The following is a 22,640-nucleotide window of genomic DNA, read 5'->3' on the forward strand; positions in this document are numbered from 1 at the left end:
GGGAATGGTCTGCTTATTTGTAAAACTTACACTAAACTGTCATCATTCTTAATCTCTGTATCCCCAGATGATGAGTAAGAGAGCGAGTTTCATGTAATTTTGAACAGTATTTCAGTTTAATCAGAGCACATCAGCTCAGTGTGAGAGAAAAGTTCTAAGTGATGCTGATTTTTGCATTAAACACATTTGTGAAACACACATTCTTGAGTATGGTGCTGACGAAGATTCATGGTATGTCTTGGCTTCGAACCCAAAACCTAGAATCCTGACATGCCAAAGGGACACAACTCTTGACAACCAATTGAGGTGGCCTAAACAGCTGGTCCACCCATACTCCCTCAAAGAACAGCCATTATGCAATATCCTGTAATTTACAAGAAAGACTCTCTAAATCTTTCTATTTATTTATTTTTTCTGTCTTCATCATCATCCTCATCATCATCATCATTACAGTTCATTCTACTGGGGCTGCTTGTATGTGGAGGATGTTCCCCAAGCCTGGCTGTTGTAGAAGCTCCTGAAACACAGACAAAGAAACAACTTCGATGTATCACCCTTTGAGGACTAAACAGACTGTGAACCAAAGACCTGGAAACAAAATATAAATATGTCAAGTATTCTGTTGTGGTTGAGTGGGATGGGTTTTCCATGATACATTCATTATAATTTTGCCTTTTATGCCCAATGGAATCTGTTTTGTTGTATAATCAATACTGGTTATTCTCTGGCCTTGATGTTTAACATTTAATGCCAGCATTTCAGTTACATCTCTCAAAGTGAGGGAAAGTTCAACATGATGTAGGTCATAAACATCACCACTTTTGGTAATGAGCTGACAAACCAAGGCTCATTATCAGGTTATCTTCCCAAGACAAGGGAGTTAACTCACTGTAAAAGCCCAGTTTCCACCCTTGCCAAACTAGGCTGGAATTCTGGAGATACATTTTCGATGGACTAATGAGTCCTAATGAGACTAATGCATAGTCCAATCAAAACAAACTAGACATCCGATTCATAAACAATATGGATTTCAATGTGCAGATTTCCATCGACCGCAAGATTTGCAAAGCATGTGTACTGTCAACAAGGCATCAACAGATATTTTCCAAATCTTTTCATGTTTTTAATCAAGGTGCTCAAATGATCTGAGGTAAGACCCTTTTTATTACAATATAGATCTTGATTATCGATGAGCTTGTAATAGCCACTGGTGGCGCTACAATCGAGTCACGAAATGCCAGCGTAGTTCTGCAAGAGTGGAAACTGGACTTCTGTAGTGTGTTAACATCATTGCCTCAGGAATATATGTCGGGGGGGAATTTGGGATCATCTTTTTCAGATGAATACTGATATCAGACCATATGTACAGATTGTAGAGGATAATAGAACTACCCTGACTGAAGCAATATATGTACATCAAGTCAATGAAGTCAGGTTAACAAGGTGTCACTGTATATATACATACCTTCATTTAATAACACAATTTTGTAACTACCATATTTAGTTTATCTATGAGACGTGCAATTTCTATGTGGATTGCAATTTGATAGCAGGTTCAGGATTATTACAGTTACCATAATTTAAATACTTCTCTTACAACCGCCTCTATTAACAAAGTACTAAAATAAATGAGCCCGCCCTTCTCAGATGCACACATCCTGGCCTCCCCCTGTATTGTTTAGTTCTGTGCTTATTCCAAGCAATCATTTACTTGTGCTTTCTAAATGACCAATATTTACATCATAAGGAATTAACTATGCTGAAGTGAGTGAGTGAGTATGGTTTTTCGCTGCTTTTAGCAATATTCCAGCAATATCACGGAGGGGGACACCAGAAATGGGCTTCACACATTGTACCCATGTGGGGAATCAAACTCGGGTCTTCGGCATGACAAGCGAACAAGGCTACCCCACCACCTTGCTATGCTAATGGTGTTGGCAGGTGTGGATACTCAAATTAACTGCATGACACATTTAAGACTAGGGGTTGGTACTTGTGTTACCTTAGTGATGTATTAATTTCATGACTTACAGGAAACATATTTGTAAATAAATAAATCTTCTTATCCATTCATATATTAACACATTTCAAATGATTTCTTCAGGACATTACCATTTGTTTGAGGAATTGGTCCAGCGAGTGATTGAGTTTCCACAAAATTTCAACTTGGGGTTAGGTTTAACCAGGAACCTACCTGTAGTTTCTTGATCTTTTTCTGATATTCGTCTCTGTGTTTCTTGTCACTGCCATCCTCAAAGAAATCATGGAAACTCAGGAGCACTCGTATTCTCTTGATGTGTCGACAGGATTCTGTGGATTAACAGCAACAGTGCCATTACCACACATCAAATGGCAGCCCAACAAATTTACACCAACTTCTAGACCAATCTGTAAGTAATCATTATAAGCACCCCTGCATAAACCTAGAGTGAGTGAGTGAGTGAGTTGAGTTTAACACTGCTTTTAACAGTATTCTAGTTATATCGCGGCGTGTCAGCCTAATGTGGGACTAAAGCCTGAAGTTATGCATGTCTCGGATGTTTACCACTTCGGTGAAACCCACAAGCACGGGTATGCTGCTGACAAACCTAGAAACATAATCAGGGCGAACCGGGATTAGAACCCACAATCATAGGTTTCTAGTGTGCCCAAGGGATGCAACTCTGCACAGCGAATCGTGACTGGGCCACCCGTGATCCCGCATAAGCCTGGAAATTTACTTGACAGTCCATATTACGTATCAAATTACGCCCCTTTTATATGAAACAGCAAAACACAGACACACACACACACACTCACTCACTCTCATTAACAAACACACAGACACACACACACACTCTCTCTCTCCCCCCATCTCTCTCACATGCACACACACACACACCTGTATCAAAAAGACTGACAGTGCACTTAAATCAAACAGTACAATGACATACATATCTAGGAATCATGTTCCCCAGCAGAGTGTGCATAATGACAGCCAAACTTACTGTAGATCTGTTTGACAGCTTCGGGGTCAATGGGCGTGGCTATCAGCTCCAGGACAGACAGGTTCCGGAGCCCCGCCCGACACAGTCCCGTGACGTCATCAGTTGTCAGTTCCAACATGTGATCCAGCTCCAGGTACTGCAGGCGCTGACAACCTTGAACTAAAATATAGATACACTTGTACTTTACCTTGACAACCTTGAACTAAAATATAGATACACTTGTACTTTACCTTGACAACCTTGAACTAAAATATAGATACACTTGTACTTTACCTTGACAACCTTGAACTAAAATATAGATACACTTGTACTTTACCGTGACAACCTTGAACTAAAATAAAGATACACTTGTACTTTACCTTGACAACCCTGAACTAAAATATAGATACACTTGTACTTTACCTTGACAACTTTGAACTAAAATATATATACACTTGTACTTTACCTTGACAACCCTGAACTAAAATATAGATACACTTGTTGTACTTAATACTCAACATTGCTCTGGAATTGTTTTTAATTTCCTGGATTACAGACCTTTTGAATGAAAAATACTGGTCTAAACTATTGTATGCACAACTGCCTTGTGGTAAACACAAAACATTTCCATTTGTACAATAAAAAATAGTGTTTTTAAGATATTCTAGTTTAATTTTCTTAGCATTTTAAGGTATTCCATTTCAATTTTCTTAGCATTTTTAGAATCTGTATACTAATAAAACTGATGTATATCATCCTTGTTAGTCCCGACCCTTTTATTCGGAAAAAAACCTTCCTGATGATCACTCATTACTGACCACATATTTCCTGCATGTCACTATTTCCTCAAGATACACAAAGGAATGCCTGAGCTATAAGAATAAGGAGCCACATACAAAATGGCAGCCATGGTGGCCATACCTAAATTACATCAGGTCCTGTAAATACAGTAAAGGCATTCTTCATTCTGTTGTACAATATTACCAGCCACAGGTTTGCAGGCTAGATGTAATTGGTTACAGTGAGAGGTCTGCTACTGAACTACTGTCTCCCTCCCAGTCTGTATGTACATAGTGTCACAATGAACTCACCAAGAGGAAGTAGTCCCCCGATACTGATTTCCCGACCACCAATTCCAAGCTCCTGAACATCAGGGTAGAACTTGGCAATGAGCAACAAACACTTGTTGCTGAAAGACTTTGGTTTCAAACTAAAAAAGAAATATAAATAGGAGAAACAGACAGTGAGAACATTCAATGATAGAGAAACTAAATATGTGAATGAACACTGGTGTTTTTTATGTAATCAAAGTACAGGAGCAGACAGTTACTTTGGTTAAGTCTTACGTTTAATGGATATATATACACTGCAGCATTTGTCATCAAACAAAATGGGTTTATGTCACTTTCGTAACTATTTCAGGCCATATTACCAACCACAACAAGTGGCAGACAGATCAGTGATCAGGTTACAAGGGCAAGATTATGGATCCAGAGAAAGAAGCCATTGTGACCAACAGATCCACACATCTACTGCTTCTCATAATAAGTTTTAGTCATTTCTTGATGATAATGACTGTAATATTTATGATCCAGCACATAAGCAATACTTACACATTCAGAAATTCTATAAATCAAGATTTTCAGACTATTTTTTTCAGAAATTGATAAATTACTTCTGTGAGAGGCATTTAGAAGATGCAGTACTAAGTAAGGATAAGATATACGAATGAACAGCTTGAACAATCTTGGCCATGATGACAAGTTATAACCCTATAACTTTTCCTACGTATACATTTATGCACATGTATATAATTGCCTTTTCGTCATTTAATAAGATACACAAAAACAATATCAATGTACACAGTTAACTCAGTATTATAGGATTCCTTTCAAATACTCACTCACTCACTCACTCACTCACTCACTCATCACACTCTCTCTTTCTCTATGAGTCTCCATACAAAGACAAGTGGGAACATTTCAGGAAGATTACAGTATTTTTCATCACACACTCTATCCATCTCTCTATAAAGACCCCTCTACAGGTCTGCGTAGAACATGAAGGATGGAGAAATTACCATGGGAAGAGCGGTGGCACCACCAATGTCGTAACCCCTGGGCACCCTCCCCCGATGGCCCAGAGCACCTCTGGGGAGACAGGGTCGGTGCTGCTGACGTAGTGAAGCTTCTCCAGGAGTCGGCCGTAGCAGCTGGCCAGCCAGAGACACCTGCATCAGCGTCAGACCAGTGATGGGTATCTTCATCACATTGTAAACCACTAATCACATACTTCATAGTACCCAGCTTACAGTTTGTGTGTGTGTTTGTTGTTTAACATAGCTATATGTTGATGGTCTGTAAATAATCAAGTCTGGACCAGACAATCCAGTGATTGATATTGAAGAGCAACAATCCACACCGTTGGGGTACAAGTGACCGGGGAATATTTACAGAAACACTCAGAAGCAATACATTCATTACTATGTCTACCTTTTATTTGATTTGTAAATATTGATTCTTTTGTTGATAACATATGCAGATATGAGATCAAGATAGTTTCAAGGTGAGCACTATCACTGCAAGGGCCACCATAAATGGGCTTCACACATTGTACCAATGCTGGGAACACAGGTCTTCAGCATGACCATTAGGCTTCGATCCCCACACCCTAATCTATTAATAAGCATTTCCCATCTGTAAAATCAGATATGAAACAGTTATTTGATAATAACTTACTTGTCAGTGATATGATTCCCACAGGCAATTATTTTGAGAGAAATTAGACTATCTTGACAACTTTTCAACAGTTCTTCAAGACCAGGTTCAAGGTATGCCCTGAAAAAGAAACATTATCCATCTAAAACTTCAATAATCTTTTCTTTCAAATTCATAAAAGAAGACAAAGAAGCAATCTAACAACTGGTTCCACTTGCACAAACCTATTTTAGCATATAAGGCTGTCTTAACAAACTTTGCCAAGGGATTTTAGTTTAAGACTTTACCCTTTTCTGTGAGAATCAAACATGTTTTCCGCATGACAAGTTATCACTTACCCACTCTCTCCCCTAAAAACATACTTTATGGGATGGCCATTTATCATGAATGTGTTTGGGCCTGAAAAAAATTAGGTTTTACAAAAAATATGGAGAGTTATTTTTTTCACAATTCTTGTGTAACTTTCATAGCACTTACTACACCCCACCCCAATCTGTAATTATGACTGGTCCCTGAGTACCGGTAGTAACCACTGCTTTAAATGACACATTCTGTTCCTCGTGACATTAATCACTCCTTATGCCGTAACCACTGTAAGTGTACCTGGTAGCTCGGTGATATTCTTCTAGGCTTTCTTCATTGTTTCGTTGTCGGCACTGCAATCCTGGAGAAAAAAGGTAACACTTGAAATCCTATCTCTTGAAATTAATCATGAATATGTGATGAAGGATGCTTTTTTTTCTTTTTTTTCATTATATCATGAAAATATTTCACAATGATCATGATAGTTTGACATTCATACCACATGGGACAAATGTCTGGTAGTGCAAGGACACAGATCATGCAGCTGCCTCTAGAGGCATGCTTCTATTGCCAAACACTCAAGTAATCCAAGGATCATACACACAAACCACCTACCAAGCATGGCCGAAGCATGATCTACAATAGAGAAAAACCCGCCATGCATTGGCCAACATATTTTTGTTAAATATTCTTGTGCTAAAATAACAAATCAATACCCATAAATCATTTCAGACCAATTTCATGACCACTGGGGCCATTTTGTTTTGACTTTGACCTTGTTTAACAATGCAGTCAGTATATTTCCAGCTTTATCAAGCTGATTCAGGTGTAATCTGCCCTTACTCAAGCATTGGATGCTGAGACGAAGTCTGTCCTCAAGTCATAACAGATTGACACTGACTTTAGTTTACACAGGTACAACAAATGCACACACACTGCAGTTAGTAGTACAACTAGGACGAAAGCATTGTACACACATGAAGCCACACAGTCAAGACGTGTTATAGACTGAAGTTAGTACACATATCAACAGGCATAGCATGAGTGAGTGAATGTTGTTTTAGGCCACATAACAACTTAATCACAGCAATCTGTAAATAACCCAGACAGGGCACACCATAGGCTGAGTTAGTGAGTGGGGTTTTATTCCAGAAATATCTCTAATCAGGAACACCTAGAATGGTCTTCACATGCGTAGAGCATGAGCAATGGTCTAGGCCTTCAAGCATGATGGCATACCACCTAGAATGGTCTTCACATGCGTAGAGCATGAGCAATGATCTAGGCCTTCAAGCATGATGGCATACAATCAACCAGGTTCAAACATTTTATCCTTATTTGGATCCCCATGTGGAGACAAGCATGGTACTGTCAGAGTGAGTGTGTGAGTTGGCTTAACGCCACTTTGAACAGTATTCCAGTCATATTATGGCATATCAGCTTCAAAGGAAAGCTTGAAGTGATGCAGGTCTCAAGGCATTAACCACTTTGGTGAAACCCACAAGGACAGGTATGGTGCTGACAAACATAGAAATCAGGGTGAACCAGGATTTGAACCCACGATCACGGATTTCCTGCATGCCCAAGGAAAGCAACTCTGCACAGAGAATTGCAGCACCTCTGACAACTCGCCCACCTGTGCCACCAGTACTGTCAGAATCCCCACTAGGGAGCATATAATGAATTCATTAGTACATATTGACACATTGTTCTAAAGGTTAATGTTCAGCAGTGGTTAGGCAAAACTATCTTCAGTCCATGATAATGTCTGGTTCTGTAGTCCTATTATTCCTGACAACTAAAATCACTTCACATGAAATTCCAGTACTTCAGTATGGTCATTATGCTGATGCCAATGCATCTAATTATTTGATGAATAGCTGAAGGAAAATATTGGGAAAAAAATTGCAGTTCTGTTGAATCATGTCCAATACCACAGAAGCAGTAGCAAGTGTGGGCAGGTTGTAGGGATGATCTATAAAGAAACTATTACCGAACAATTTCTCTTTTTGTGGGTGATGATGTGTCAAAGTTAATAAATGATGTAAAGACAATCTCATTAAAATCAGATCTTTTACTCCTATAAGATACCTCAGAATGTGAAGATTTGAAGACACCTTCATTGAAGGTTGCATTAGACACAGACTGAACTTTAAAGGATGTGTGGGTTCTTGAGACAAAAAGACAGTCTACCGTCATCTAATTTCTTTACCGACTCAATTTCGAAATTTCTATCTTAGCAAAAGTACCCTCCATCGGACACCCTTTTCTGTGTTGATGACATGGCACTCTGAAATGACATGACTTATAAAATATCCATAACACTATAATAGCTGACTACAATCGTTTTCTAGATACAGAAATTAGACATGCTTGTCTTAATACTTCGCCTACTAAAAGAGAAGCCTCGACACCTATTGGCTGATCAGAAATTTCAGTGGATGCAACCTTCTGTGGAGAGTCCTGAAGATCTTCATGCTGTGAGCTATCATATCACATTAAAAGATCTGATTTCAATAAGACTGGGGGAATAGGGGTCTTACGCTCTGAATTCAAGGCAGTTTTTCTCCTCTCATCCCCCTCCTTCCCCCCCAAAAAAGATTAAAATGAATCCTCCAAAAATTGAAACAGTTCCTACAACTTCAGCCAAACATAATCATGTCTTGACCTTGAAGTGCAAGGCCATCTCTGATATTGTTAAACTCGACCATGGACTGAAGATACGTGTCAGCAAACACACAGATCACTTCACACACATCTCACCATGCTGGTCAGCTTCCTACAACAGAACACACTACTTGTACAGCAGGTCAAGGCCATACATCTAAACACTCAATAGGCATGGAACGATTCGCCAAAAGTTTTGTGCCACAATACGAGTATCAAGTCAGTAGTTCATGCATAAATACAAAATGACAATAATGTGGGGAATATTTAAAACTGTATGAAAACTTATCCTAAAAAACATTTTCACGAGGTAAAAGAGGTCTTGTATATTATTTCAAATCTACCAATATGTGACGATAGAATATGTCACCGGAGTGTTCATGTATCATATCTCCCTACTGTATCACTGTAGTTTCTTACTATGGAGCCGTATATCGTATCACTATCTTACTACTGACACAGGTACAGTAGAACATGAATATGGAGCCATATATCGTATCACTATCTTACTTCTGACACAGGTACAGTAGAACATGAATATGGAGCCATATATCGTATCACTATCTTACTACTGACACAGGTACAGTAGAACATGAATATGGAGCCATATATCGTATCACTATCTTACTACTGACACAGGTACAGTAGAACATGAATATGGAGCCATATATCGTATCACTATCTTATTACTGACACAGGTACAGTAGAACATGAATATAACTAACTACACATGACTGGAGAAATCAGTTTGTTATATACGTTTTCGCCCTTCGCCATCTTGGCTAAAGCAAAACACAATACACATACACGTTTCCTCCAGATTCAGTTAAAAAGCACCCAATGATACAACTTCAAAACATTTTGATCCAATTGTAGGATCAATGTTTGTTTTACAGACAAGACTGGTTCAAATTACATGGACAGGTAAGATTAACATAAAGCAAGTTTAACAAGATCGAATCGTCACCAGAGATTGTGTTGATTCGTCGCGATTGTGTTGATTCACCGCTGATTGCGTACAGCCAATTATCAGTGACACTTGACACAGGGTGAGATTTCTCAGTTCACTATACACGTCACTAATTAGTGGTAGATGGGCCTTGTCGGTGAGTAGATATTAGTTCGCTATATCCGTTAGTTTGCTGTAGAGAGTTTGTTATGTACGTAAATTTTATATGTTAATATATAGGAGATACATCGGGTATTTTTCAACAGTTCGTTATATCCGTTTGTTCGCTCTATCTGTATTCATTATACTGTATGTTATCACTGCAAAAGTATGATTACAGCCCTTCACTGGTTAAATGATGTATTTCTCGTGTCTACATGTTATGTTTCAAGGTAAGCCCTTCTTGTTTGATTAGATTGCTTATAAACTCTTTCAATACCTTAACAGAGTTCAAAATGACAAAATACATAAAATAATACCCTCAAATTACAAAAAGATAAAAATAGGGCTGATTGGATAAGGAAACAAATGTTCAATTCAGCATTTTTCTGAGAACTGTGACAGGAATGGTAAACATATCACAGCTCTTACATGCCTCACGCTAAAGGAAGTACCGGTAACGCTTTAACTGGTATTTGAGAAACATTTCTGGATCAGGCAGAGAGTAATGTATGATTTTTGTCAGTAAAATTATCAGGCTTAGCAGAAATAAAAAAACACTTTATTTTCATCCCAAATTCCAAACTATAAGGTTGGCAGATCCACAAACCCAGTAATACAATAAGGACGCCCAAAGATAATTAATGCTGCATCGGTCAACAGCTCCACATTTCCTTCCCATCCCATCAACCCCGCCTTCATGAGGTCATACTGTTCTGTCACAACAACTGAATCTCGTTCTATAAAAGTCAGTAACTCCCTATCAGCTGGAAAACTTATATTTTCGTTTTTTCGTCAAAGTGTATCTGATTTCTCTAAACTATGTCCAAGACTTAACAAGATGTCATTGATGAGTTTTCTAGTTTCCTGTAAATGTATATCCTGCATCTCAACTTCTTTAATCGAGACATCAGTATTCTATCTACAATACATTCAAACATTTCATGCAGTGTATCATTTGACAATCATGAACTAACAAAGCCTATATAATAAACTCCACAAAGAAATGTAAAATTTACTGCATGAATTAAGAAAATATGTTCAATTAATGGCTATGGTATTTCAACATCCCTCTATTGCTACAGGTTGTCAGTGTACCAAGGTATAAAAGGAAACAACCCTTGACTGGTGAGGATGATCCTACTGACCTTCTAGGGTGAGATGTTGGAGTCGTTGACACCATTGGGATATGGTAACCAGGAACTGCAAGTGGTGGTAGAAACACACATTCACACATGCAGTGATGACATCATCCTCGATTATCCAGTGCATTAAATCTCCATTTAATTACGTAGTGTCTTGGGTATAGCTTCATGAAGCCTATCCAATTCATTTATTAAAAGTTGGGGAGTGGGCTAATTCTCATAATTACAAGTAACCCCACCTCCATCATTAAATATCATTACAAATACCCCGGACCCTTCCACTATCATTCAAATGATACTAAAATTTAATCAAATAACACTCACCAACAAGAGAACTTAGGTTAAGTTAGAGATATGAACAATTGAGGTGATGACGTCATTTCAGAAACGAAGCTATGGTGGAAAATGGGTCCAGGGTATTTATTAAAAAAAAAGGAGCAATAATACCCTGGATAAACGAGGATGTAATGACAAGAACCCAAGAATGGTTTTCTAACAACAATTGTACATTCAACATAAATACAAGAAATAAAACTTGCAAATTTGAAAGGCCCAAAGGCAAAAAAACCAAATGAAATGAAATGTTGGATGTATGGTCAACATGATCACTAACATCATATTGTGTAATAACAAAACTCTGAATACAATGATGCAAGTGTCATGCACACAGTGATTCAGTGAGTATGGATTGATACAGTTTTCAGCAATGTTCCAGCTATAAGGGGGACACAAAAAATGGGCTTCACACGTCGTACCCATGTGGGGAAATCTGGTGATCGGGATGACATACAGTGCTTCAACTCTTGTCCCCATGCACACAGAGAATGTTGAACATGCAAGTGTGAATAACAAAAAGTGAACACTTCAAATTTATTAATCAGAACATAAAAATTCTGAAACATTGAGTGCATGATTGTGCAACAAAAGATGCATCATTAACGCATACAGCATCACAATATGAACCAAATGAATCCAATGATTCTCTGAGTAAAATATTACATACTGAGGATGAGATTCTCTCATTCTTCAACACTACACGCTTCCACAATTCAGGATGTCGACAAACATGCTTCCATTCCCGACACACCAGCGCCATCTGGCTGAGTGTCTTTGTATCCAGGTAGCGGAATACGCAGTACAGTGCTACACGGCGCCGTTTAGCAGCCTCATGCCGATGTCCACCAAGTCTGCTGGTATCAGAAGCTGCTTCACTGCTGTCCGCTGGGGAAACAATGTTTAGACAAATAGTGATGAAAATCTGTTGTTTGTCTGCTTGTTTGGGGTTGTTTTTTTTGTATAACTCTGCACTGAGCAATATTCCAGCCTTATGACGGTGGCCTGTAAGTAATCAAATCTGACATACAAAACTACACACAATTAATGCAAGTCAATGAGCCCCACAATGCGATTCATTAAATTGCCTCCTATGACCAGCATAGGTCTTTCTGGGCACCTATTGTCCCAGAAATGACAAAGTGATGAAATTAATATTCTTATCAGTATACATGGAAAGAACTCACTTAAGGAGTCCATATACTTCATCTTGACAAATTTTTTGATAATTAAAATTATCCACTACAAATCTTACAAATCTACAGGTGTGTCTAATGAGGGAGTAACTGAATGTCAGACAAACCACTGCTTGATGATCAAAGATCCATACAATCAGGGCAAGATAACACACAGCATGCTCACCAACTATGACCACCCAATCCTCATTAGTCATCTCTTATGACAAGCAAGAGGACCTTTACTGCTCTGAAATCCACACACTGCTGTGACCTAAGAGGGGAACGGATGCAAAAGATGAAATTCTATGCTTATAAAATGTCTCACCATCAACATGAAATTTTGGGACACTTTTGCGACTAGCACTTCCGCCCCTTGGCTGGGCCTTTTTGTGGGTGAGGACCTTGTTCTTCTTGGAGATCTTATGGCCCTTGGTTAGCTTGAAAGGTGTACTGAATCGTTCCAGATCAGATTCAAAATCAAAGTCTGTGCTCTCCTCTCTGTAGGGAGGAGCTGAACCTCCAGGCTTGTCCAGAATGTCATCCCTTGACAACTCATCATCAGTTGTGACATCATCAGCAAATGTGGCTCGAAGAGGCTGAGCCTGTTTCAGAGGAACGTTGTCATATTTGGCCAGATCATCCGTAGAGTCAAAACTGAGTGAGGAAGTCACACTTTGTCCTTTCCTTCCAAGGTTGTCCTTACTATCATCTGCAGCTACATCGACATTGACTGCATCAGGGCTGTCCATAGCATCTGACTGAGGTCGAACTTGCACTACATCATGGTTGATTGCATCAGGGCTGTCCAAAGCATCAGACTGCACTTCATCTTGCTTGATTGCATCAGAGCTGTCCATAGCATCGGACTGCACTTCATCTTGCTTGATTGCATCAGAACTGTCTATAGCATCTGACTGTGGAGGAACTTGAACATCATCCAACAGTCTAAAAGGTTTCGTGTCAGGACAGACTCCTGAATCAGCAAATGATGACTGCAAGTATTGGTCCTCAGCTGGCACATCTTTAGGATTGTCACAATGTCTCTCTTCAGAAATGAGTTCTGTGTTAGGCTGCTCACAAATCAGCTGATCTTGTGGAACTGGAGTGACCAGTTTGTCCTGATTAGTCACTTCTTTTATCTCTCGCTTCTTGACAAAAGGCTTCCTCCTTGGAGACAGGTTCAGAGATTCAGAGGATGAACTCAGCAAATCTAGCCTCCTTGACATACCGTCTAGAGACATTTTAGGGCGTGATCTAGACCTGGGTAGGATCATCTCTTCAACCACCTCATTTTCATCTCTGACGATGACTTTGTGTTTTGGAACTTTTCTCGCTGTAGCCTTATTTGAATCTTCTTTTGATGGTTCCTGAGCCATGATAATCACATCATGGTCAGTATCAATAGAATCTGCCCTTTCAAACTTTGATGTAGAAGGTTTTACTGGCGACCAGCTACTGGAGGACAGATCATCAGAAGAGTCAAAAGCATACCTAGACTTGAAGTTAGCTTCAGAATTTAATTCATTGTGAATTTTATTATTACCATTCTCTGCTAGTGCCCTGTCCTTTTCGTACACAGCCAAAGATGGTTTTCCCTGACTGTTGTTCAATTCATTTGTCCTGCTCGGAGCAGTTTTTCTATCTTGCTGTTTTTCCTGTATTCTGCTTCTGGCACTGTCTGGGAATTTCGGTTTTGTTCCCTTATCTTCTTCCAGGTACTTCATCATCTTGTCCCTCACTGACATGATATCGCTCACCATTCCTCCTTTATCTCTCCTCAGCTCTGAACTAGTTGTTCCTCTACCACCGATATGACCTTTACCAATTCTGACACCATTTTGACCTTTAGAAGGAGCTGCTGGTAATCCCTGATAAGATGACTCCTCATCTGTCTCAGCAATCTCCTCCAGCATCTGCCTGTGACCTTCTCCTCCTTTTGCAGGAGCAGGCTGGGACCCGGATCCTGACAGAAGCAAGGACGAGTCCACATCACCTGCAGTCTCACTGCCAGACGGACTCAGACGGAAGGAGTCCAGGTCTTCTGAGGCATATGTCGTGTCTGCTTGATCTTCATCCCACATGATTCCATTTTCATCAATGGAGAGCTCCAAACCAACTGATAGCTCACTATCTATTGATGTATTTCCAGAACTTTCAGCAAATGCTGCCATCTTTTTTGACAATTCTGAAGCGAAAAAGTTGAAAAAAATTAAACTATACTGTAAAAAATAAAGAAGATTTAATTCTAACACCATTATTTCAGATGATCTTATACACATGCCAACATGAAAATTTACAAGACCTTTATTGCTCCTTCTTGGTTGACTGATACCCTTCATCAATGTTTCTTGACCTTGTGGCTGCATCTGTGAACAGAATTCACTTTATGCCAAGAATTTGTATCAGCAGGCATATACAGATCTTGAATACTTGGTACCTAATTTGTTGAGGATTCAATGAGGCAGCATATAAAATAAGTCAGATGACTTTCATCCATTCCAAGAGAAAACTCTACATGTTGTTTTAGACAACTGTTTCATGGTCCTGGAAGAAACCCTACATGCACTAACATCAATATCAGAACTCAAAACAAAAGAGAACTGTATTTCAACTTCCTTATTCTTTCAATGTGAAATTGTGGTTCAGGTGCTTGAAAAGATATTACGTATACTTGAAGATAGCAGATATTACACATAACTCAATACATTTCCAATGGTTCCCAGGACTGTGGACTACAATGTTCCACTGAATTTGTCATACCAGTACAGGTGATACACAGACATTAACTGTTGTGTCTTCCAGAAAGTGAGGTTTCTACATCAGAAGAGGTTTACACCAGGTAAGGAATATCAGTGACGATTTGATGAAATGAATGATTTGAAAGCTGACATTACATGTGTCACAAACCATTCTGGGGTGTAAGGGATTTTACAATCGGAATGGTCTTTCAGCCAGTAAAATCTGTTACCTCCAGCATGATTCATTACGAATTCACAAGTTATTAAGATTATTCATTCATGAAATTATTTCGGCTTAACTTTAGATCTATCTTGTTACAGCTAGTTGACTTATTATGGTAACTTGAAGTGGAAAGGTTCATCATAACAAGTTAAGCGATGTCACATTAAACATCATGATCTCCATTCAAAGAGAGAATCAAGGATCTTTAACAAGACAGTGACTAGCAAATCAGATAGCTGGATTGTTTGACGAGTAATAATACATTTTATCCTGAACTGTATGAATCCACTGTACCTGTCTGTGAAGCTTGTGTGAGGGAGGCAGATGCACCTCATCTTCCGTCCTATGACCATACTGGTTGTGGTGGTACTCTGCTTCACCTTGAAACAGTCTGTCTGGTTGATAGTAGTGCTGTAAACTGGCATCTGAATACCCGAAACCAGACACCCCAGCATAACCACCAACATACTGACTGTATGGCATACGAGGAAAGTGTTCATAATTCTGTCTATTACTTAACAATGGCGTCACATGAGGAGACACTCTTTCTCCAACTCCACTAGAAACCATGTTAGGCTGAAGATCTGTCCTAGGATACATCTGTGGCCTATGGAGGCCGGCCAGAGGGTTTGATGAATATTGGAATGATGGTGACCCGGATGGATAAGAATCAAACTTTGATGCTGATCCTGATATCGGTAGAGGCCCAAAGTTCGGGGGGTCAGTCTGGTTCTGGTCATAGAACTTGTTCCTGATTACCATCCCAGGTTCTGATGATCTGTATGTTGAGCCTGACTTTGACACTTGTTCCCTGACAGTGTCTCTGTGTGTACTTGCAGGAAGACCGACATAACTGTCTGGAGAATGTGGATTCAGGTCAGTAGCACTGTCAAGATGTCTAGAATCTCTCTGTTGAGCAGCTCCTGCACCTTCTGATCTGCCTGCTGGGTTCTTGACCTTAGGCTCCTCCAGCTTCAGTCTTGGCTTGATAGAATCTCTCAGTCTCTGTATATTTTCTCTTGAGGAACTTTTGATCTGATCAAGATCTGATGTCACTTCATGTAGCACCTTCCCAAGCTTCTCGTCAGATTTTGACCTTGCCTCTGTTATCATGTCTTCCAATCTGTCAATTCTGTCTGAAAGCAACTTGTCCCGAGAATTGTCATCTTTTTCCTTTCTAACCTGGAAAATAGATTCACCCCGACTTTCTTTCCTTCTCCTGTCTTCCAGTGATGGCCTAGTGGCAGAAGCAAACCTATCTGCCTCATGTGTTGTTGCAGGTCTTTTAGACAAAGCACCTGTTCTCAACCTTTCAGGACTGTCATATGTCCTTTGTGAGGGCCTTGTTTCTCTTCCAGTAGACCGAGAATGGGGAATGGGATCTGTACCACCAAAATTTGTTCTTGGGTTACGAATACGATCAAAACCAAATGTTTTTGGTCGCACAGCAACACTGTCTCTTTGCCTGTTTGCAATCACATCTTGTCTCCAAGATGGTATTGCATTCCTCTGTGTGGCATCTGTTTCCAGGCCTTGCCATAGCTTTTCCTCTCCTTGGCCTTGACCTGACATAATTCTTGCCAGGACTGCAGCTCGAGCTGAACCAGGATTACTACTGGAATGTCTTGGCTTTGGTTCCATGTCTGAGTCCCCGGAATCTGTGTCAGTGCTGGATGTCAGATGAAGACAGTGTCTACATACAGCCCTTGGCTTCTTTGTTCTAACTGGCTTCTTTGGTGTGCTGGAATGGATTGGAACTGGACTCCCTTGAAGTGTAGAAACCCTTTCTTGTTCAGATACACTATCTAATTTGGAACATTCAGAACATTTAACTTCTTTTTGTATTCTTTCTGCATTTGTTGTAATTGCTGCTTTTCTTTGAATGCTCAGTTCTTTGTCTTTATCTAACTGCAAAACTAAATGATTATTTTCATTTACAGCTATCTTGTAACCACGACACAATTTCTCATCCAAATTTGTTTGATGTTTGTTTGAACCATTGCCTACAATTTCTTTTGGCTTTTCACCCAGTCTTTCTGCATAATTCTCCTCATTTGTCTTCCTACTGGTGTCCTGGTCACCTGGAAACTCATCTGTCTGGACAGCAATCTCTGACACAGCAGGTCTCTCTAGGGCACCTTCAGAACCATCCATGACAACTGACCCTGGTCTAATCACTGCAGTCTGACCACCTATTGCACTACTGTGAACTGATTGCTTCTGAGGTTGGTGAGTCCCATCTGATACATTATCCTTGGCATTTAGCAATGGAACCCTCCCAGATCTCATGCCCCGGTGCTCTCTGGAAGTGGAGTCAGGGTTACTTGGTTTATGAGATGTTCCTTCAGCTGATCCAGTGTGTAAATGACTGTCTTCAGTTGGTCCTGATATGTCTGCATGGTTGTCTGCAGGAGGCTTGGTCCTATGCTTGGTCTTGCCTCTAGGTGCTGCTGTTGGTGGCCCTTGTACTTCCTTTGGGATGCTGACAAGAAATCACATCATTAAAATCACATTTCAAATATTTTCTTAACAGTGTTCAAAATTAAGATAATATCTGTTAAACATTTTGGCGTACCTTGATGTCAACACTACATTAAAAAACTCCAGGAGTGCATGCAGAATCCACCTTAATTAATGCACTGCCTAATGCCTCAGTCTGGATTAACCACATAAAAAGTAAGAATGGATGCAAATACTATGAGTCCCACTGGACTCAAAAGAGTGTGGATGTTGGAATGATTGAAATCAACAGAAGAACGTATTTTAGCTTATCTGATATTTCTATGATAAGGCATACAATGTTGAACGTATTAATAACCAGGTTTGAACCTCTTGATAAAGTGGGGTGTCATCATTGGTGGGAACAAGGATGTTAAGTTTCAGCTTCATCGTTCCTTGGAACACATCTGTGGCTAATGAGAAGAAGATGTGTATCACACATGTTGCACAACCGGTAAACAGGTCACAACACAAGTACACTTGACTTACAGTCAGGTGAGCTCAAGAAAACACATTACAAGCTAACATTTACTTATGGGAGCCGGGAACGTATACTAAGCATCACAATGAGCTTGTCTTACCCCTGGGGATTGTCGGTGTAGAGGACCGGCTCTGTGAGTGTGTTGTGTAGTGCCATAGGTATATGTGTCGATCCCAGGCTCTGCAATAATAAATGCATGTCAGTGAGCTGGAACCCAGTGCTTAGACTCATCTTGTTTAGGCAAATCTAACAGGATCATCAGGAGGATAACTCTGGCATTTTTGTAAAACTTCATGAAAATCATGTTAAAAAGTCTTTTATCCTCTGGTTTTACACACACAAACTTGTCCACTGGGTATGTTGGAAGACGTGAAGAACCTGTATTTAGTAAAAACATTGTTTCCTTTCAAAGAAAAAATGTAGGACTGAAAACATATTCTGTGGCAAACAAAAAATCCCAGGCCCCAAAAATATTAAAAGGATGATCCCTTTGTGGGAATTCCAAGGGACAAAACCCTTTATATCCACAAAAACAAGTCATATGATCATACACAAAAAGTTAATGCTAACATTATTCATTTAATGTTTGGCTTTTATAAAAAATTTATTGGTTCATCAAAATATATATTGAAAAGAGAGTGCAAACTCTGGCGAAATATTCCATTTCAGAAGGTCATAGGACTCACAAGCTATTTCTCACAACTTTTCTTCATTCTATCGGGGCGGTCGGGTAGCCTAGTGGTTAAAGCGTTCGCTCGTCATGCCGAAGACCTGGGTTCGATTCCCGACATGGGTACAATTGTGTGAAGCCCATTTCTGGTGTTCTCCGCCATGATATTGCTGGAATATTGCTAAAAGCGGAGTAAAACCATACTCACTCTTCATTCTATCAAATCAGGATAAATTAGGATTTCATTTCAGCAAGCGTATAGTCATATAACGTATAGTCTATATCCCCCGCCCATTTTAACACGTTCTGTCTTGTTGCCATGGAAACATAAAAAATAAAAATTTATAAAATTCCTAAATAGCAAAAGACACCTTTTCAGTATGTGCCTAGAAGACATGCAAAGTTTTGTAAGAAAGTATTTAACGTTTTTTTAGTTATGCTCCGGAAACGAACACCACCCTTATAGAACCTAAGTCCAACTTTGTTGGGGCGGGGGATAGAAAGTAAATGCCTGTTGATTAGAAGGCTTTGTTGTTACATTTTCCTGAAAATACACAGAATACTAGATGTTATTCCACTGAACTAAAGCCTGAGGTCATCTTAAATGGGCGTAAGTTGATCAAACACATCTGTCTTGTAATACGACCTTACAGATATGCAGGAAAAATAACATCACCTCATTAAAATCAATGTGAGGTAACTCAACACTGACAGGAAAATAGCCTGACATTCCTGGTGAATGTCACATACTGTAGCCACACAGCTGTTGTCAACAGATCGGCCTCCCCTCGCCATGTGTGCAATACAACACACATATACACTCTCTCAAAAAAGAAACGCAACCCCTATATTTTCAAGATGTTTATCTCAATATTCAAGTTATTATAACACATTTATTATTGAAGACAACAATATGAAATTTGGCATGGTGGCAGTACAGTTATGCAAGTTTAAGTCCAGACTTTGACAGTTCTCTCACTAAGATTGACTTGACGCAAGGGGGCGTCTTTCTCAGTACCTCGTATGAGCTGCGATCATGGCATTGCACCTCCTAGGAACAGAACGGATTAGACGCCGGATTCTTTCCTGAGGGATTGCTCTCCACTCCTCCTGCAGTGCAACGGCTAGTGCATCCAACATCTGCGGCGGCGGTGTACGTGCACGTACTCGTCGGTCCAGATAAACCCAAAGATGTTAGATTGGGTTGATGTCTGGTGATCGGGAGGGCCATGGTAACACGTTGACGTTAGAATTCTGGAGAAAAGTCACTGTTGCATGAGCAGTGTGCGGCCGGGCGTTGTCGTGTTGATAGAGCTCCCTCTGTTGGTCGATAATCGGCAGAAAATTAGGCTGTAAAACGTCATTGATATAGCGCTGGGCTGTCAAACTGCCACAAATGATCACCAAGGCTGATCTTTAGTTGTAAGACATGGCTCCCCACACCATGACGCTCCCTCCACCAAATCTGTCGACCTGCCGAACACATTTCCGTCACGGCATTGTAAGAGAAAACGTGATTCGTCACTAAAGCAAACGCGCCTCCAGTTTCTGAGGGTCCATATCCGAACGTTGGTGCACCACCTGAGTCGTTGGCGTCGATGTTCGTGGCGTAAAACAGGTCCAATAAGTGGTCTTCTTGCACATAGACCGGCCTCTCGTAGACGGTTCCTAATTGTTTGTGCGGACACTCTTCTCAAACCTGGCACCTATTTTGCAGTGACGGTAGGTGTGGCTACGTAGGTGGGTGACCCGGATGAATTGATCTTGAGGTGGTGTGGTAACCCTTGGCCTACCACTTCTGGGGCGATCGACAGTTGCATGAAACTGGGTGTATTGGCTCCAAAGTCGGGAAATCGTTGTTTTTTGAATATTGAGGTGCCAGGCAACGTTTCCAAAGCTTTGTCCGGCCTCAATACGACCAATGGCGATATTTCGATCTGCAGCACTCAACCGTGGCATATTCGACCTTGTCTTTCGGTGAAAATGATAGAGTGAATCGCTAATCAACACGTGCTTTTATAAACCCATACTTCTACTGCTCTTTCCATGAATTGCACGTGCATGAGGCTTTTGGCATGGGCCACGTGAAAATTTTGCTCACTATGATCAAAGTAACAATAAAATGCCCTCGTGCACGAAAATTTGTGTGTTTGGGTGCTTACGTTAATAAACAGTGTACATGGTATATGTGCATATCAGAAAAACTGTATTTACAATCAATATTTTCCTTCTTGGAGCTTTCTGACATTTTCAGACTGGGGTTGCGTTTCTTTTTTGAGAGAGTGTATATATATACACAGTATGACACATCTGCATGGACGATACAGGTGCCATCGGCAGGATATACTATTATATTACCAGGAGTGTATATGCTTGATAATCAATGCTAGAGGAAATTACTGGGGGAACAAGTGACAAAACAGGGGCGGTCGGGTAGCCTAGTGGTTAAAGTGTTCGCTTGTCACGCCGAGGACCCGGATTTGATTCCCTGACATGCGTACAATGTGTGAAGCCCATTTCTGGTGTCCCCAACCCCCACCCCCTGGATAGTACTGGAATATTGCAAAAAGCGGCATAAAATCAAACGAAAAAGATTTGCATACTTAACATGCGCTTCACATATTTAAATTTATCAAACTATGCTAGTTGTTAAGAAAATAATATGTAAACAATATATAAAAGTGTGGCTTTATGATTGTCCTTTTTGTACCTATTTTGGTTCTGTTTTCTCGCGTAGTTTTTCTAGTAATTGGCTTACAGTCCTAATCCCATCCTGCATCAGCCGTCCCTGTGTACATGCAGTCAGTTGGTGAACACAATGTGTTAAACCTGACTTTGAAATTCACTGCACGATTTGGGTAACAGGTTGCTGAACAATGGAAAAGGTTTAGCAATTGATTAACTGTCTCAATCAATGCAAACATGTCAAAATATATCATGTATGATTGCTGTTTCAAACCTTCCTGTCCAACAATTGTTAATTTAACACATCAGGGTCAGCACATCAAAATACAACACTACCACTACTGTAGGCCTATGCTAAAGTATTGGAGCAATGACATTCTTAGTGCTAAAGCTGCTCTGTGCAAGAGGGCCCAGGGCTTTACGCGTAAGTTATGAAGTTGGGTTTAACGCTGTTTGAAATGTATCACAGAATGTCTGCTTATTGTAGTAGAAAAGCCTCAAGTGAGTGAGTGAGTGAGTATGGTTTTACGCCACTTTTAGCAATATTCCAGCAATATCATGGCGGGGGTCACCAGAAATGGGCTGCACACATTGTACCCATGTCGGGAATCAAACCCGGGTCTTTGGCGTGACAAGCAAACGCTTTAATCACTAGGCTACCCGACCGCCCCTAAAAGATCCTGTCATACCTAAGGGATTCAACTGTGCAAGGCAAATCCCAGTGCCTTAGACTACTGGGCTTCCAGTGTCCCTTCAAAAAGGTCTGGCCAACTGGTCATTTAGTCGTGTGATTATTGATTTTCCTTATAAGACATGTTCTGTTGATATGTCACAGTGACATTCCAGTAGCAGAATTAGCTTGGGCATTATAACTATTGTCATTACTTGCGAAATATTGTATTTCCACTGGGCAATAGTATTGATACA

At 40.1% G+C, this 22,640-nt stretch overlaps 1 protein-coding gene across 6 annotated transcripts in view; it reads right to left on the minus strand.

Annotated features, from left to right (window-relative positions):
* Positions 1-391: 391 nt before the first annotated feature.
* The window catches only part of LOC124117860, a 34,469-nt gene continuing 12,220 nt past the window's right edge, over positions 392-22,640 (minus strand). For 2 of the 6 annotated variants that reach the window (XM_048393530.1, XM_048393529.1), the window contains exons 4-16: positions 18,459-18,538; positions 15,673-17,860; positions 14,720-14,783; positions 12,743-14,602; positions 11,910-12,127; positions 10,910-10,964; positions 6,287-6,347; positions 5,705-5,803; positions 5,047-5,196; positions 4,058-4,176; positions 2,988-3,146; positions 2,195-2,310; positions 392-517 (exon numbers count right to left, since the gene is read on the minus strand). In XM_048393530.1, the coding sequence (XP_048249487.1) occupies positions 455-517; positions 2,195-2,310; positions 2,988-3,146; positions 4,058-4,176; positions 5,047-5,196; positions 5,705-5,803; positions 6,287-6,347; positions 10,910-10,964; positions 11,910-12,127; positions 12,743-14,602; positions 14,720-14,783; positions 15,673-17,860; positions 18,459-18,538 (5,232 nt within the window). In that variant the 3' untranslated portion in view covers positions 392-454. The other 4 variants (XM_048393531.1, XM_048393532.1, XR_007220141.1 and 1 more) reach the window with 4 other exon arrangements.

Source organism: Haliotis rufescens, unplaced genomic scaffold (genome assembly GCF_023055435.1).
Source record: "Haliotis rufescens isolate VD_foot unplaced genomic scaffold, xgHalRufe1.0.p SCAF_12, whole genome shotgun sequence".
Taxonomy (NCBI): domain Eukaryota; kingdom Metazoa; phylum Mollusca; class Gastropoda; order Lepetellida; family Haliotidae; genus Haliotis; species Haliotis rufescens.